This window comes from Ascaphus truei, chromosome 2, assembly GCF_040206685.1.
Source record: "Ascaphus truei isolate aAscTru1 chromosome 2, aAscTru1.hap1, whole genome shotgun sequence".
In the NCBI taxonomy this organism is placed as follows: Eukaryota; Metazoa; Chordata; class Amphibia; order Anura; family Ascaphidae; genus Ascaphus; species Ascaphus truei.
The window spans coordinates 481,434,992-481,453,511 of record NC_134484.1 but is presented as its reverse complement, the minus strand read 5'-3'; the positions used below and the strand labels follow the sequence as shown (position 1 = coordinate 481,453,511).

Here is an 18,520-nt window from a genome sequence, read left to right as displayed (position 1 = left end):
AGTTGATATTATGAACGCACTAATATGATAGACCAGGAGTTCCTTAACTTTACTTCTCATGGACATTTTCAGTGTTAATTATTTGAAGGATGTACATGTACACTTGAATAAAGTAGGGGTGAGCAAACTTTTTAGGCCGAGCCCCCCTTTTCATCTATAAAATTTCTCGGGCCCCCCTGCCTGATGTAATCAAAATCACATGACGTCTTCGCACGTGAGCTGTTTCAGCCAATGAGGACGAACCAGCTTTGTGACGCTTCGGCCACGCCCCCGCCACGCGTCTACAATCTCCTGCAGCCAAGGTCAGAAATCGCTTGGGCTGCAGGCGTGCGCGCAGGCAGTATACTAGTATTGGATCACTGTTTATTTTATTGTTCGCTGGCATCTGGTAATATGTTTTTTTCTGGTGCACAAAGGCAATCCATTTGAGGGGGCATTCATCCACCTATTTGCTACATCCCTTTCCCACCCCCCCTTTTTTCCCCCTTCCCCTCCCTTTTTTCCTTCTCTCATTTGCTTTCCCCAGTGTCATACACTCCTACCTACCAGTATTATTTATTTATTTCTGTTTTAAATGTTGCCCAGGGATCCCCATAACCAAACTCAAGGTGGATACTGATGAATCTCTCCTGCTGATCAATAATCCCAAGTGACCCCCCTTACCCAAAGAAAACTCCCAAGCCAAAACTCTGCCTGACCTTCATCACTCCGTTTAGCTGGGTTGGGTGGGGGAGCGCTCCGTTGATCTCTTCCTGGTCCTGCTGGAGCTCCCTGGAGATAGGTGATTATGAGGCAGGGGCCTGCTCCGGCTCCTGCAGGAGCTGGAAGGCCCTGCTACCAATGGGTGTGCAGCTCATTGGTCTGAAAGGAGAACCACCTCCTCCCCCGCCAGAATTTCCCTCTCCCCCAGCAGCAGACGCAACAAAGCGTGCAGCTGCAGCATCAATCACTCCACGGTGCCGCCCAGACCTGCAGCGCGTTTGATGTCACTGCGCTGGGGCGTGCTCCTCCCCTGGCCTCTTTGGAGCCATTTCTCTTCAGCCGCCTTACCTCCGCAGCCCCTGCGCGCACCATGATATTGGCCACCAGCTAGGATGGCCAGACTTTCAAAAGTAAAAACCGGGACACATCAAAAAAAGTATTTATCACAAATTACATCACTTAAAAATAAATATTATGATATTTGTCTAATAGTGTCCCCATTTATGCTGTATTATTAATCTCTCTCTCCCCGCCACATCAGGACCTCTCTCCCCTCTTCCACAGTCTCACACTCCTCTCCCCCAGTCTCTCCCTCTCCCAGTATTTCTCACTCCCTCTCCAGTGTCTCTCTATCCCTCCCCTCAGTGTCTATCCCTCCCCCACTCTGTTTCCCTCCTCCCAGTGTGTGTCTCTCTCTTTCTCCCTCCCCCTAGTGTCTCTCTCTCCCACCAGTGTCTCTCTCTCACTACCCACAGTATCTCTCCCTCCCTCTGTGTTTCTCACTCTCTCCCTCCCCCCAGTGTCTCTCCCTCCCCTCAGTGTCAATCGCTCCCTCCCCCACACTCTCTTTCCCTCCCCCAGTGTGTGTCTCTCTTTCTCTCTCCCCCTAGTGTCTCTCTCACTCCCCCAGTGTCTCCCTTCCTCAATTTCTCTCCCTCTCCCTCCCACCAGTGTTTTTCTCACACTCTCCCTCCAGCCATTGTCTCTTCTGCCCCTGTGTCTCTCTCTCCCTCCCCCCAGTGTCACTCACTCTCCCTCCCCCCAGTCTCTCTCTCTCCCTCCCCCAATATGTCTCTCACCCCATATCTCTCTTTCACCCCTCTCCCCATGACACACTCTCACCACCCTCCCCATGATACACTCTCACCACCCTCCCCATGACACACTCTTACCCCCCTCCCCATGACACACACTCACCCCCCTCCCCATGACACACTCTCACCCCCTCCCCATGACACTCACCCCTCACCCCATGACACACTCACCCCATGACACACTCGCCCCCTCACACCCTCAAACTCTCACCCCTCTCCCCATGACACTCTCACCCCCCCTCCCCTTGACACACTCACCCCCTCAACCACCATACGCATGACACACTCACCCCCTCACACCCCCTGTCCATGACACACACTCACCCCCCCTCCCCATGACACATTCTCGCCTCCTCTCCCCATGACACTCACCACCTCCCCATGGCACACTCTCATCCCCTCACCCCCCTCCCCATGACACTCTCATCCCCTCACCCGCCTCCCCATGACACTCATCCCCTCACCCCATGATGCCCCCCCTTCCCATGACACACTCACCCACCCTCCCCATGACGCACTCACCCCATGACACACCTTCACCCCCTCATCCCCCCTCCCCATGACAACCCCTCACCCAACCTCCCCATGACAACGTGGGTTATGTGGTAAATTGGTGCATCACAGAGCAAGCTCACAGCAAGCATAAGTCTTGAATCCAATATCCAGAACAACTGTATTATAACAGAAATGAACACCCCAGGGTGAGGGTGAGGTGGGGACCTAGTGGTGCCCACACAGCTACCACATAAGACAGTCCATAGTGAGACATCACTAACCCATGGGGTGTAGTAGATAAACAATCCAGCACTAGAGAGGTAATAACAGAGGACTAGTATAGTCAAAAATGTCTTTGTTCATCCTCAGCCACCAAAATGTCCGTTTAATAAGATCCGCTGTCCTCTTGAAGCCTGTATGACCGGCAGATCTAGAGGCATGACCCCAAAGAAGAATCTTGTGACAAAACCGTGGAGCTTCGTATAAGCGCCCTTCTGGTACCCTGAACCTGCTGGGAATGCGAGCCTGGGCTTTGTTGATTTCGTCCAACACATCAAAATTATTAGCGGAGATTATGCATTTGGCAGGAAAAATAGGTTCCGTGGCTTCATTAGATTCGCTTTCCGTGGCGAACTGGCGAGAGACAGCGTCCGCTTTGATATTTTTGGTACTAGGAATGTATGAAATAGTATAGTTAAAGCGGGAGAAGAAGAGAGACCACCGAGCTTGACGAGATCCCAACCGTCGGGGCCCCTCGATATACAGCAAATTTTTGTGGTCGGTGAGGATAGCCACAGGTTCCTTGGTGCCTTCTAAAAGATGCCTCCATTCATGAAGAGCCAGTTTAATGGCCAAAAGTTCACGATTACCAACATCATAATTTCTTTCAGCAGATGAAAATTTCCGCGAAAAAAAACCACAGGGATGGAGTCTTTCTTGGGGCGAAACCTCTGAGAGAGAACTGCACCAGCTCCTACGTGCGAAGCGTCGACTTCCAAAGTGAAGGGAAGAGAGGTATCCGGATGGCGTAGGATGGGTGCGGACACAAAAGCTTTCTTAAGGACCTCGAAAGCAACAATAGCTTCAAGAGACCAGGAGGTGGGATCGGCGCCTTTCTTGGTCAAGGCGGTGATGTGAAGAGCAATAGAAGAACATTTTTTGATGAATTTCCTGTAATAATTGGCAAAGCCAAGGAAACGCTGCACACCCTTGAGCGAATTAGGCAGCGGCCAGTCGAGAACCGATTTTAATTTTTCTGGATCCATACAGAAACCTTGGTTGGAGATAATGTAGCCTAGGAAGGCAGTAGAGGTCTGGTGGAACAAACATTTCTCCATCTTGGCATATAGGCGGTTAGAATGGAGCCTAGCCAGCACCAGTTTGGTATGTTGAATGTGTTCCTCCAGGTTTTTAGAAAAAATGAGAATGTCATTGTGACAGGGTGAAGTCAACCCCTATCAGCTATGCCTGGGAAACATATGTCTGAGTGCTGAATCCAGCACTCAGAAGGTTAACTCAGGAGGAAGCTAGGTAATCAGGAGGTAAGCTGACACCTGATAGCCAGCAAGGTAGAAAAGGATCTGGCTGGCTGCCCTAGACCAGAGCACACGGCTATGTGTACTGTTAGCCAGATGGATACATCAAACTACTTACTGCAACCAAAGTAAGACTTGTAAATTTAGTTTTTCCTGAATGCTTAAAATACTCTTACGGTTTTGTTATGGTTTAGCCAGCCAACCAGCCTGCTAGATAGGCCTGCTGTGTTAGTCAGTCCACCCAATGTGGATTAGGATTTGTTTTGTTTAAAGGGACAGTGTACCCACATGTTGTGTTATGCTGTGGAACAATAAAGCCACTGAACGTTTTTCATTTTCCTGAAACTCTACGTGTGGACTGTTCCCTGACCTCGGCTACAGGCCGTCCTGCCACAGGTGGTGTCAGAAGTGGGGTGTCGGACGGGCCCTGTACCTGAAGGGCCACACACACAAAAAAAAATGGAGAAATGTTTTTCTCAGTTCCTTGAGCAACAGCTCCAGCTAGCAGAGAAACAAGCTGAGCAACAGGCCCAGCAAGCTGAGCGACAGGCCCGGCAAGATGAGCGACAGGCCCAGCGAGATGAGCAACAGGCCCGGCGGGAGGAGAAGCTACTCCAACTGCTAGTCGAAGGCACAGCCCCAGGCAGACCAGCGATTCCAAATAACCCACCGGTGATGCTGCCTAAAATGAAGCCAACCAAAGGCCCAGAGGCATTTCTCCTCACTTTTGAAAGGGTAGCCACGGCCCACGGCTGGACAGTTGATCGCTGGGTAACGACTCTGGCTCCACTCCTCATAGGGGAAGCTCAGGCAGCCTACCAGGCTCTTCCAGCAGACGAGGCCATGGACTATCAGCAACAAAAGGCTGCTATTCTGGATCGCCTAGGCCTCACTCCAGAGACCTACCGACAGCGGTTCCGGACAGTCAAATATACAAACCGAGACAGACCCCGGGTCGTAGCCCACCGCTTAGTAGACTTATGTACCAGGTGGATACAACCGGAAAAGCATACCAAGGCAGAGATCCTTGAACAGTTTGTGCTCGAGCAGTTCATACAGATACTGCCCCCCTCCTCCCGCTCCTGGGTAAAAAGACACGCTGCATTTTCCCTGGATTCAGCGGTCCGCTTGGTGGAAAACTTCCTTGGCGACGACACCCAACAGGATAGCTGAGAACAGTCCGTGCAAACACCAGTTACTTCCGGTGATGCCAGAGGCAGGAGAGCAGACAATCGAGGGGTCTACAACCCTCCAGCTCGGGAGATCCGGTCAACCCGATCGGAAGACTCTTTCCCATCTCGGAGGGTTCCTGGTACAAACTCCCGCAGAGACGCCTGTCCCGGGTCCGAGGCCATTGGATCACTCAAGGGAGGCCGCCACCCACAGTATTCCCCGAGAACCTGGACTTCCGTCACCCAGCCAGGGGAGAGGATACCACCACCAACCAGAAGGGAGGATCCCATCCAACAGCGGAGAGGTCCAAACACGGAGCCCCGTCGAGAGCTTCCGCTGACGACCGAGTTTGTGGACTCAGGAGATGATGACATGGACTGTTCATATGGCAGAACCACTGCCACAGCTTCTCTCCGAGGGGACACCAATCCGTGGTTAGTCCCAGCATATTTGGAGGGGAAAATAGTAAAAGCCATGCTGGACTCGGGATCTGGAAAAACCCTGATCCTAGAGGGCCTAATTCCAAGCAACAGACTATCCTATGACTCTCCTTGGAATATCGAATGTATCCATGGGGATACAAAGAGATACCCGACCGCGAACGTTCTACTGCGTATCAAGGACCAAGAGGCTAGCCTACTAGTGGGAGTTGCTCCCTGGCTACCTGCTCCTGTTCTACTTGGCCGAGACTGGCCCTACCTCGAAACATTGTTGGCCCCTACTCCTACGGAGCCTACTTCTCTGGTACTGGAGAAGACCGGAGACTTGTTTCCTTTTTCCCCAGAGATTTTCCCCCGTAGACACCATGTCCCAAAGACACGTAAACAGAGACATGCGGAAAAAGAGGACTGGTTAAGAAAGGCTGGGACTCTTGGTAACATTAGTCAGCCCAAAAGACTGCAGGTCATGGCCGGAGATGACCAGGGTGGGGAACAGATAGATACGGGAATTTTGCCAGACCTGGATCTTCCTGACTTCCGGCAGAGGGAAGACCCAGCTCTGGCTAGACAATATGAGAAGGTGGTACAGGTCAACAACAAGATAATGGATGAACAAGGTGTAAGAGTGTTTCCACATTTTGAACTGTTAAATGACATTCTATATCGTGTGAACAAGGTTACACAAACAGGGGAGGTCCTTCGACAGATGCTAGTCCCTAAAGGGTTGATTAAAACAGTGTTCACCCTAGCCCATACTCTCCCATGGGGTGGTCATTTGGGCAGAGATAAGACCACGGACCGCATCTCGTCCCGGTTTTACTGGCCAGGCATACATGGTGACATCATGAAACTATGTGAGACATGTCCTGAATGCCAGTTAACTAGCCAAAAAAGGACAGAAGCCGGCTCCCTTGGTCCCTCTGCCCTTGGTAGCCGTCCATTCGAGAGAATTGGGGTAGATCTGGTCGGACCTTTAGAACCCTCTGCGAAGGGACATAAATTTATACTCGTTGTTGTAGATTATGCCACCAGATATCCTGAGGCCTTCCCTCTGAGATCAGCCACTGCTAAACAGGTTGCTCACAGGCTGTTAGAACTGCCCCAAGTAATGTTAACTGACCAGGGAACAAATTTCATGGCAAAGTTAATGCAGGATGTCCTGAAGTTATTGGAGGTAAAATCCGTCAGGACCTAAGTCTACCATCCTCAGACTGATGGATTGGTAGAGAGGTTTAACCGTACTTTAAAAACCATGCTTAGAAAGTTTGTGGACACTGAAAAGCGAGCTTGGGATGAACTTCTCCCTTTCCTGTTGTTTGCGGTACGAGAAGTTCCCCAATCATCCACAGGCTTCTCCCCGTTTGAGCTCCTATATGGACGCCAACCTCGGGGTATTCTCGACCTACTGAAGGAATCCTGGGAGGAGGAGCCCTCCCCCTCCAAAAATACCCTTCAGTATGTCATAGACCTTAGAAACCGCCTAGACATGATAGCAAACCGACCTAAGTAAAACCTCAAATCTGCTCAAGAACGTCATGAAAGGCAGTACAACCAAAATGCTCGCTTGAGGGTCTTCCAACCTGGGGACCAAGTGATGCTACTACTACCGACATCAGAGAGTAAACTCCTTGCGAAGTGGCAGGGTCCTTTCCAAGTTCTCCGCCGCACCGGGGAGGTGAACTATGAGATCTCTCAACCAGGGTCCAGGAAGGGTAAACAAATCTACCACGTAAACCTCCTGAAACCCTGGAAAACGATGAGCTCGCTGTTCATCCACCCTCCGGAAGGAGAGGTGGATTTGGGTCCACCGCTTCCAAAGGGTAGTACGTACAATAACCATCATGTTCCCATGGGAGGGCAGTAAACAACGGAACAAAGGTCAGACCTACTAGAATTATGTGACCAGTTCCCAGATGTTTTTTTTGGAGCTGCCAGGGCAGACTGATTTAGTGTCCCATAGGATTGAGACAGAACCTGGCGTAAAAGTACGGTCCTGTCCCTATAGATTGCCAGAGGGCCGAAAAAACCTGGTAGAGAGGGAGATAATAGACATGTTGGAATTGGGCGTGATTGAGTAGTCCCACAGCAAATGGTGTAGCCCTATAGTGTTGGTGAGGTTTTGCGTGGATCTGCGAAAGGTAAATGCTGTATCCAGATTTGATGCATACCCAATGCCTAGGATGGATGAATTGCTTGACTCGCTTGGTAAAGCAGAGTATATCTCCACCCTAGATCTCACGAAAGGATATTGGCAGATACCTCTAGCGGAAGAATCCAAATGCAAAACTGCCCTCTCTGTTTATACCAATTCGTCACTATGCCATTTGGGTTACATGGGGCTCCAGCCACGTTCCAAAGGTTAATGGACAAGGTACTACGACCCCATAGGAAATATGCCGCGGCCTACTTGGATGACATTGTCATCTATAGCAGACACTGACAGTCTCATATAAAAAGGTTCAGGGCAGTCCTAACGTCCTTAAGAGAAGCAGGGCTCACTGCAAATCCAAAAAAATGTGCCCTGGGTAAATCCACTACAAAATACTTGGGCTATGCCGTTGGGGGAGGGATAGTAAGGCCACTAGCTAGCAAGATGGCCGCCATAAAGGAAGTCCCCACCCCACAGACAAAGACACAGGTCTGCTCCCTTTTGGGGTTAGCTGGGTATTACAGGCGGTTTATCCCCAATTTTTCAGAAATATCTGCACCCCTAACAGATCTGACAAAAAAGAGTGCCCTGACCCAAGTTAAATGGTCTTGGGAGTGCCAAGACGCCTTTACATGCTAAAAAAAGTGCCTGTCAGAGGGCCCCGCTCTTCGGAGCCCAGATTTTAAAGAGCCCTTCATCATCCAGACGGATGCCTCAGAGGTAGGACTGGGAGCAGTGCTGTCCCAGCAATTTGATGGTGTTGAACACCCCATACTGTTCATCAGCCAGAAGCTGTTCCCAAGGGAAGTGAGGTATTCCGTCATTGAGAAGGAGTGCCTCGCTGTAAAATGGGCAATTGAGGCCTTGAGACATTATGTCGCCAGAGTACACTTCACCCTGGTCACTGACCATGCGCCCTTGAAGTGGTTAAACACCATGGAGGACACAAACTCAAGGTTGACCAGGTGGTATATGGCCCTCCAACCCTTCTCTTTTGATATTCAGCATAGACCTGGAAAGGACCATGGAAATGCTGATTTTTTGTCAAGAGAAGGAGTGGAGGGTCGGACTTCAGCCGTGTGGGACACTAGCCACACACAAACAGGGGAGGTATGTGACAGGGTGAAGTCAACCCCTATCAGTTATGCCTGGGAAACATATGTCTGAGTGCTGCATCCAGCACTCAGAAGGTTAACTCAGGAGGAAGCTAGGTAATCAGGAGGTAAGCTGACACCTGATAGCCAGCAAGGTAGAAAAGGATCTTGTTACTGGCAGTAGCTGGCTGCCCTAGACCAGAGCACACGGCTATGTGTGCTGTTAGCCAGACGGATACATCAAACTACTTACTGCAACCAAAGTAAGACTTGTTCATTTTGTTTTTCCTGAATGCTTAAAATACTCTTACGGTTTGGTTATGGTTTAGCCAGCCAGCCTGCTAGATAGGCCTGCTGTGTTAGTCAGTCCTCCCAATATGGAGCAGGATTTGTTTTGTTTAAAGGGACAGTGTACCCACATGTTGTGTTATGCTGTGGAGCAATAAAGCCACTGAACGTTTTTCATTTTCCTGAAACTCTACGTGTGGACTGTTCCCTGACCTCGGCTACAGGCCGTCCTGCCACAGTCATCCAGATATACTATGACAAATGTCCCCAAGACATCACGGAAGATGTCGTTCATGAACTCTTGAAAGACGCGAAGAGCATTGCATAAGCCAAAGGGCATAAATAGATACTCATAATGTCCAGATCGCGTATTAAGCGTGGTTTTCCACTCGTCCCCCTGTCTTATGCAAATGAGATTATAGCCCCCTCTTAAGTCGAGCTTGGAGAAGATAGAGTCCCCCTGGAGACGGTCGAACAGTTCAGAGAAGGGAAGGGGATACCAATTCTTTACCGTGATCTTATTGAGTCCACGAAAGTCAATGCATGGCCTAAGTGATCCATCTTTCTTCACGAAGAAGAAGCCTGCCCCGGCAGGGGAGTTAGAGTTGCGGATGAATCCCTTTTACAAATTTTCTTCAATGTAGGACGTCATGGCCTCAGTTTCAGGAACGGACAAAGGATACGACTTCGACTTCGGAAGGATGGTCCCAGGAATCAAGTCGATATGACAATCGTACGGACGATAGGGAGGTAGAACATCAGCTTGTACCTTGTTGAACACATCCAAGTACTCATGATACACGGTCGGTAGGATCGATAGATTGGAAGGAACGGAATCCAGGCCGGCAAGCACCGCAACAGGAGGAGGCGTAGGAGCAAAGTCAGCGGAAGAAGGCCACTGGATAGGCAGGGTGCCGGTCCAATCAATGCGCGGATTGTGGTGTTGAAGCCGTGGCAATACTAAAATAAGTTGAACAGTAAGAGATATCGAAAATTATTACTTCTTTATGACCGTCGGCCAAGGTCCGTGTGAGAGGAATGGACTCCCAGATGATAAATGCTGGCTGGAGTGGTCGACTGTCGATGGCCTTGAGACCAATAGGTGCTTTTCTTCTAACCATAGGGATTTGATTCTCAGAGGCGAAGGTTTGGTCCAGGAAGTTACCACCAGATCCAGAATCAATGAAAGCTTTTACCTGCAGGAAAAGGTCAGTACCATCCAGAGTGGCAAGAAGCATACATTTCTTTGGGAGATTTTCAGGGAGAGATGGGCAAGGAGAGACAGTACCCAGTAGAAGCCCCTCTACCTCTACTGGGTGTTCCCGTTTCCCGGCTTCAGGAGACAATTCTGGAGACGATGTTCCGAAGAACCACAGTAGAAACAGACTCCCTTCTGATGGCGTCGCATTCTCTCCGTGGCCCAAAGTTGTTGGCTACCAATTTGCATCGGCTCCGGGGCATCCAGTGCCAGGAGGGGTGATGTGGGTGACCTGTGAGAGACAAGAGGAAGGAAGAGAACAAGAACAGTGTCTCTCGTGCCGTCGCTCCTGGGTACGCTGGTCCATGCGTACGCTCGGTGTAATCAACTCCTCCAGGGAAGAAGGCCGGGCATGAGTAGCAAGATCATCCTTCAAGGTGTCAGAGAGTCCGTGCCAATATGCGGCGGGGAGTGCCTCATCATTCCATTGGATCTCTGCGGCGAGAGTACGGAACTCGATTGCGTACTTGGCAGCAGATCTTCGGGCCTGTGAAATATGGAAGAGAGAGAATGCGGCTGTCTCGCGCCCTGCAGGAGCATCAAATACTTGCTGAAGTTCGCTCCTGAATTTAGGATAATCTTGGGTTAGTTCGCTCTTAAGTTCCCAGAGGGGAGAAGCCCAAGTGAGGGCGTCACCGGTAAGCAAGGCGTAGATATAAGCCACCTTAGAACGACCAGTGGGGAACTGAGAGGGAGACATCTCGAATTGCACCTCGCATTGGTTTAGGACACAGCGGCAGGTGAGGGGGTCCCCATCGTAGTGATTAGGTGATGGAATGCAGGGTCCAGAGTTAGCATAGGTCATGGCAACCGGGGGTGCTGGAGCCATTGGCGTCTCCGGAAGGGAAAGGTTAGCCAATTGCTGGGAGACTGTGGACAGCTGATTGCTCACAAATTGTAAGGCCTCAAGTGAAACACCTGTACCCACCTCAGGGGGGTCTGAATTTGTTAGGCTCTGCATAATGTCACGCCTGTATGCCCGCAGACCTGGCAAGACCCCAATACTGAGGTGGGAAGGGTATTACCACACACCCACAGCAGTGAAGGCGTGCCCGGAGTGTGGTATGGTGTTGCCGGGCCTGTTGAAAGATGGTTAGCGATACTTGCAACGCCTTGGGTGTACAGAGTAAGAGTAGTGGTGTCCGTGCGCCAATGTCCAAGGATCCAGAAGTCAGAGTCGTCAAGTTCGTAAGCCAAAGTCCAGGGGTCACAGAGGTCAGCAAGGTAGAGTTCGTAGGCAGGGTTCAAGGGCAACAGAGAGCAGAGTAGTCCAGAACGAGCAAAGGTCAAACCAGGGAAATCCAGGGATAAGCAGGAGCAGGAACAAGCTGAAACACAGAGGAGAGCCAGCATAGGACTGCACACACGGGTAACAAGAGCTATGCAGAGCAATGAGAGAAAGGACAGACAGGGGTTATAAAGGATTGAACACCAATAGGAGAGAGAGGCGGAGCAGAAGGTGAAGTGGGAGACAGCAGGGATAGGTGAGGAGGAGAAGAGGAGGAGCCAGTTAGAGAGATTGCCTGCAGGGCATGAGAGGAGCCAGGAGGCTGAAAAATCCTAGAAGAGGCGCGTGTGCGCACCCTCTGTAATCTGAGTGCGCGCGCACTGGCTGCGTCACGAGGCGCGCGGAGCGTCGCAGGGACACCCATACAGCACGAGGGAGGAATGGAGGGGACAGCTGCCGGAGGTAAGAGGATAAGAGCAGAGACCGAGGGGGGCTGAAAGTGGGGAACGCAGAAGCAGGGGCTCGGGAACCGAGCGGGTGCACGAGTCTTGCAGGGAGCGCGCAGTGGTGCTGGGATGATGTCAGAGGCTGCCAGAGAGGGACAGGTGTGGGTAAAGGAAGGGAGGCTGGCAGGGGAAAGAACAGGATAGGCGAGCGTGGGGCGTCAGGGACACATGAAGGGGAAGGAATCCCCTGAACCGTCACACAGGGTGCCCCACGGGATGAATATTGATTGGGATCTAACCCATTTTCTGTGAATTTTGATAATGGATCAATATATTCATATAAATCCTATACATAGATAGATCTGTCGTGATATATTACATATGATCATTAGCATCAATCCACATAGGCTCTTTATGCATTCCACAGGATACATGATCTTTTTTATGTTATCTAGGTTTCCATTACAAATACTAGATATTCTAGATAGGATATTTCTTATTAAGATTGATGATCCTGTTTATGAATCAGATTTGGTTCATTTTCATTTTTCTCGCCATTCTATGAATTTTTTAAATTTATCTCAAATGTGTATTTCTTGTGCAGTTTCTGTGTGGGATATATTTTTATGTGTATCAAAAAATTGTTCTATATATATTACTGGACAATTTATGATCTTCAAAAATCCAGTCCAGCTCTCTTTGTTTATAGACACACTTATATTTCCCTTGTTTATGTAGGATAGAGGGTTTTTATACTTTTAGTGGACGTAGATAATATCAATGTATATGTTATGCACCAGTGCTAATAAACTACCTAATGTGATTGAGATATTTAACACTATTCTTTATTTCATCAACTTATATCCATGAGTGTTTATGGCATTTGGCGTATATTATATATATTATTATACTATATATCTTTATTTAGTCTTATTATTGTCTTTTAGTTCCACTGGGTTTTTGTTAACAGTGTATATCCTTACAGTTCATATGTGGGTTTTTATTTTCCATGTTATATGGTTTTAAATTTGTTTGTTTGTTTTTTTTTTAATTAAATTTTTTGTATTCAATGTTGTTCTATGATAGCCAATCATACTCCCTATGTGTTCTGTCTCTCACTGACGCGACTCTGGTTGGGAACGTGCAGTGATGACGCGACTCAGTTCCGGCTCGCGCAGTGATGACATCACCATGGGCCGATTTTGGCGCGAAAATGTTATGATAAATTCTATGCTATTACATGTCTCCCTACACCTTGAGAACGTCCTGCGGGACGAAACGCGTTGGTGCGCTGTCCTACACCATTGCTAAGCTGATTAAATAAAGTTCTATTTTTATTTCATTTATTTCATTTGGAGTTGCCCATATTCATTTTTTGCACCGTGGATGCAGATGGCAGTGCTCCTTCTCTCTTCTACACTCCCCATGACAACCCCTCACCCCAACTCCCCATGTCACCCTCTCACCCCCCCCCTCCCCATGACACCCCCTCACCCTCTCACACTCACGCTCTCATCACGCTGCATGCAACAAGGAGGATCTGCAAGAGCTGTGCAGCACAGCTCCACCTAATGACCGAAAGAGAAATTGCAGACGGCTTTTCTCTCTGCTCCAGGCAAAATCGCCGCCAGCCACCTGCACCCCCCCTAAACAATTTTGCGCCCCCCCCTCCCCGGTTTGCGCATGTATATAAATACAAGTTATATATGTATTAATGATTTCACTGTCAGAGCTGCTACAAATACATTTCAGGCCTTAGGGACCACCACCAAAGTCATTAGGGGCCACTGGATGTCCATGGGCCACAATTATAAAACCCTGGGTGAAGAGAATATTTTGTTAATTAATTACTGGTAAAATAAATTCTTCAGTGTTTTGGATTTGTAATTTGCTTTCAGCAATTTGATTTACAGATTGAAAACATTTGTTCTGTCTTTTTGTTTACTTCTGTTAGAGAACGGCCTGAATGAGGAAAAGAACTTGAGCTCTGATACATCCAGAAGCTGTCTGACTCCTCGCGGCCCAGAAGTGCCAAAAAACAATGATTCCTGCCACATTTTAGACACGTGCAAGGAACCATTGCCACATGATGGTGAATTTACATACCTTGTACAACACACAGCGGAGATGGACTCTAAATATGGGTCCAGCAAAAGGTATGCGAGAGATTTAAGAAGCCTTGGTGCTCAGCCTTTTCTCTGTTGTCAGTGTGGCAAAAGCTTCTCACTGGACAGGGACCTGCTCACACACCTTTGTGTCCCCACTAGAGAGCAAACCTTTACATGTACAGATGGTGAGAGCAGTTTCTCACTGAAGACGAAACTTCTTCCACACCAGATGATTCAGACAGCAGTGACTCCTTTTACTTGTACAGGGTGTGGGAAACAGTTAAGTAATAAGAGGAACTTCCTCAATCACCAGATGGCTCATACAGGGGAGAAACCATTCACAAGTACAGAGGGTAGTAAAAGCTTTTCTCAGAAGACTGAGCTCCTCAAACATGAGCAGATTCATACAGGGGAGAAACCCTTCACATGTGCAGAGTGTGGGAAACAATTCAGTACTAAGAGTGACCTCCTCAGACACCAGATGACTCATACTGGAGAGAAACCATTCACATGTGCAAAGTGTAGTAAAAGCTATTCTCGGAAGACGGATCTCCTCAAACATGAGCGGATTCATACAGGGGAGAAACCGTTCACATGTGCAGAGTGTGGGAAACAATTCAGTACTATGAGCCAACTCCTAAGACACCATATGACTCATAAAGGAGAGAAACCATTCACATGTACAGAGTGTGGGAAACAATTCAGTACTATGAGCCACCTCATCAGACACCAGATGACTCATACTGGAGAGAAACCATTCACATGTTCAGAGTGTGGGAAACAATTTGGTACGAAGAGCGACCTCCTCAGACACCAGATGACTCATACTGGAGAGAAACCATTCACATGTACAGAGTGTAGTAAAAGCTTTTCTCGGAACACACAGCTCCTCAACCATCAGCAGATTCATACAGGGAATAAACCATTCACATGTGCAGAGGGTAGTAAAAGCTTTTCTCTGAAGACGGATCTCCTCAAACATGAGCGGATTCATACAGGGGAGAAACCCTTCACATGTGCAGAGTGTGGGAAACAATTCAGTACTATGAGCCAACTCCTCAGACACCATATGACTCATACAGGAGAAAAACCATTCACATGTACAGAGTGTGGGAAACAATTTCGTACTGTGAGCCACCTCCTCAGACACCAGATGACTCATACAGGAGAAAAACCATTCACATGTTCAGGGTGTGGGAAACAATTCAGTACTAAGAGTGACCTCCTCAGACACCAGATGACTCATACTGGAGAGAAACCATTCACATGTGCAAAGTGTAGTAAAAGCTTTTCTCGGAAGACGGATCTCCTCACTCATGAGTGGATTCATACAGGGGAGAAACCATTCACATGTTCAGAGTGTGGGAAACAATTCGGTACTATGAGCCACCTCCTCAGACACCAGATGACTCATACTGGAGAGAAACCATTCACATGTACAGAGTGTAGTAAAAGCTTTTCTCGGAAGACACAGCTCGTCAACCATGAGCAGATGCATACAGGGAAGAAACCATTCACATGTACAGAGTGTGGGAAACAATTCTGTACTCAGAAAAATCTCTTCAGACACCATATGAATCATACAGGAGAGAAACAATTCACATGTTCAGAGTGTGGGAAACAATTCAGTTCTATGAGCCACCTCCTCAGACACCAGATGACTCATACTGGAGAGAAACCATTCACATGTACAGAGTGTAGTAAAAGCTTTTCTCGGAAGACACAGCTCCTCAACCATGAGCAGATTCATACAGGAGAGAAACCATTCACATGTACAGAGTGTGGGAAACAATTCAGTACTCGGAAAAATCTCCTCAGACACCATATGACTCATACAGGAGACAAACCATTCACAAGTGCAGAGTGTGGGGAACAATTCCGTATTAAGAGCATCCTTCTCACACACCATATGACTCATACAGGAGAGATACCATTCACATGTACAGAGGGTAGTAAAAGCTTTTCTCCGAAGATGGAGCTCCTCAAACAAGAGCGGATTCATACAGGGCTGAAACCCTTCACATGTTAATAGCAACCTCCTCAGACACCAGTGAATTCATACAGGAGAGAAATGGTTCACATGTGCAGAGTGTCGGAAAAGCTTTTCTCAAATGAGCCACCTCCTCACCCACCACAGGATTCATACACGGGAGAAACCATTTCCATATACATACAGTAGTGTGGGAAAAGCTTTTCACAGAGGATCAGCCTCCTTCCACACATGAGGATTCATACATGAGATAAAATATGTGATTGTTCAATGTAGGGTTGGGTAATATACCAGTAGCATAGTAATACTACAGTATAAAATTGGACGGTAACGCAATACTTGCCATTACTTCTTACCATAGCATTCCTATCAGCAGCTGCAGAGTGGGGGTGGGTCTGGCAGAGAGGCCTGGAGGTGGAGACTGTCAGAGAGAAGACTGAGTGGGTCTGTTAGAGACAGTGGAGTGGGAGCGAGTCTGGGAGCTCCTTGACTTTCACATGCTGCAGCTATAAGGAATCCTCCTGCTGGTAATCTCACCCCTCCATATTAACTTCTTCCCCTCTGCCATGCCTCTTAACCCTTCCCTTCCACCATGACTCGACCCCTTTCTCTCCTCCCCCTGTATTTCTCTTGGCTCTCACCCGTGCCTCTTGACCCCCCTCCTTCCCCATGCCCATTAACCCATGCCTCACCATGCCCTATTAATGTGTACAGGAGACGGGGGGTCGAGGGGTTAATTGTAAATTTTCTTACCGTGCACCACAAAACTGGAACAACCACCGGAGACTCTCGCATTCACCACCAGTTTAAGTTCTTTCAAAACTAAGGCTGTCTCACATTTTAATCTGGTCTGTAACTGTTACATACGCCTAGAATATATATTATCTTTAACTGCATGCAATGTCTTGTATATAATGTATAACCTGTTCAGTTATGTAACTGTATTTGTAACCATGTACTATTTGTCATCTTAACTCTATGCCCAGGACATACTTGAAAACGAGAGGTAACTCTCAATGTATTACTTCCTGGTAAAACATTTTATAAATAAATAAAAATAAAATGGTGAAGAAAGGGGGCTTTAGTGTAGGTGTAGTTAGTGTAACGTTTTCATTGAAACATTTTTTATTATTAAAATGAAAATATACTAAAATATATTTGCTTTTTTACATTTTATTAAGAATGAAATGCATTTGTGTAAGAAATGTTTCATAATAAATGACCTTGAACATTTTGAGGACTTTTGCTTTTTTGCTTTCTATTAGGTGTTAATATATTGCTGAATATTGTTATCACAATAAATTACTTAATACTCTTATGGTGGGAAGTATTTTTGTTATTGTCTAACCCTAGTTCAGGGTGTTGGAAAGCAGTAGAGAAATATGGGTATTAACCCCTGGGTGTACCGATGCTAAAACAGATACTGTCCTTTAGTCTTGGAGAGAGACACCAGTAATGAAATTCTATAGATATAAGGCTATGTAAGCCCATCCGGAAACATATCAGGGTGGTGGGCTAAGATATTATCCGGTAGAAGTACAGACAGGTATCTCCTGGAGAGACACAGTCCGGTACCCGTCAGCTTCACCTCCACCCGGTATCCTGCGACAGGAAATTTAACTGGTCATTGCTCACAGACTCTGTTTCAGTGCGATCAAACGCTGAGAAAACTGCAGCTTCTATCTCTGCTGCTCGTGGTGTCAGCGTGCTCCATCCGGAAATGACGTCAAACAGGAAGGAAATTGTGAACCGTGGTCACAGCAACTCCAACAATTGGAGTTGCTGTGACCACGATTCACAATTTCCTTCCAGGGTGTTGGAAACAATTCAGTACAAAGTGTGACCTCCTGTCACACCCAAGTATTTACAGTGGAGAAACCCTTTGCTTGTTCAGTGTGGGAAACAATTCAGTGTTAAGGGTCACCTCTTCAGAAACCAACAAATTCATGCAGGGAGAGGCCTTTCACATGGACAGAGTATAGGAAAAACGTTTCTTGAATGAATGACCTCACACACCACATGATTCACACAGGGGAGATAATTTGCTTGTTCAGAGTGTGGTAAACCATTTTATACAAAGTGGGACCTCTTGTTACACCAGCAGATTTACACAAGGGAACAACTTTTTAATTGTACAGAATTTGGGAAACATTTCAGCACTGAGAGGAACCTCAACACACACCAAACAATTCATAAAAGGATATTATATCATAATCAATTCTGTAATAGGATGACAGTCCTCAGACACCAGAGCATTTACACAGGGGAGAAACCTTTCCCATGTGCAGAGTGTATAAAATGTTTCTCAGTAAGAAAACCTTGTCACCCAAGTGTTTACACAGGGTAGGTATCTATGTCTTTATATAGTGGCATTAGTGTACATGGCGCTTCACAGCACTAATGCACGTGACAATCATATAAAACATAATGGAAGAAATGCTTCAGACATAAAAGTAACATTTAGGAAAAGGAGTCCTTACTCCAAAGAGCTTACAATCTAATTGGTTGGTAGTAAGAACG

General features: G+C 47.6%; 1 protein-coding gene across 8 annotated transcripts in view; it reads left to right on the top strand.

The window, feature by feature from the left end:
- The window catches only part of LOC142488020 (uncharacterized), a 43,499-nt gene extending 26,242 nt beyond the window's left edge, over window positions 1-17,257 (top strand). For 4 of the 8 annotated variants that reach the window (XM_075588365.1, XM_075588358.1, XM_075588364.1 and 1 more), the window contains one exon: window positions 13,857-17,257. In XM_075588365.1, the coding sequence (XP_075444480.1) occupies window positions 13,857-16,039 (2,183 nt within the window). In that variant the 3' untranslated portion in view covers window positions 16,040-17,257. The remainder of the gene's footprint in view (window positions 1-13,856) is intronic. The other 4 variants (XM_075588360.1, XM_075588361.1, XM_075588359.1 and 1 more) reach the window with 1 other exon arrangement.
- Window positions 17,258-18,520: the final 1,263 nt, after the last annotated feature.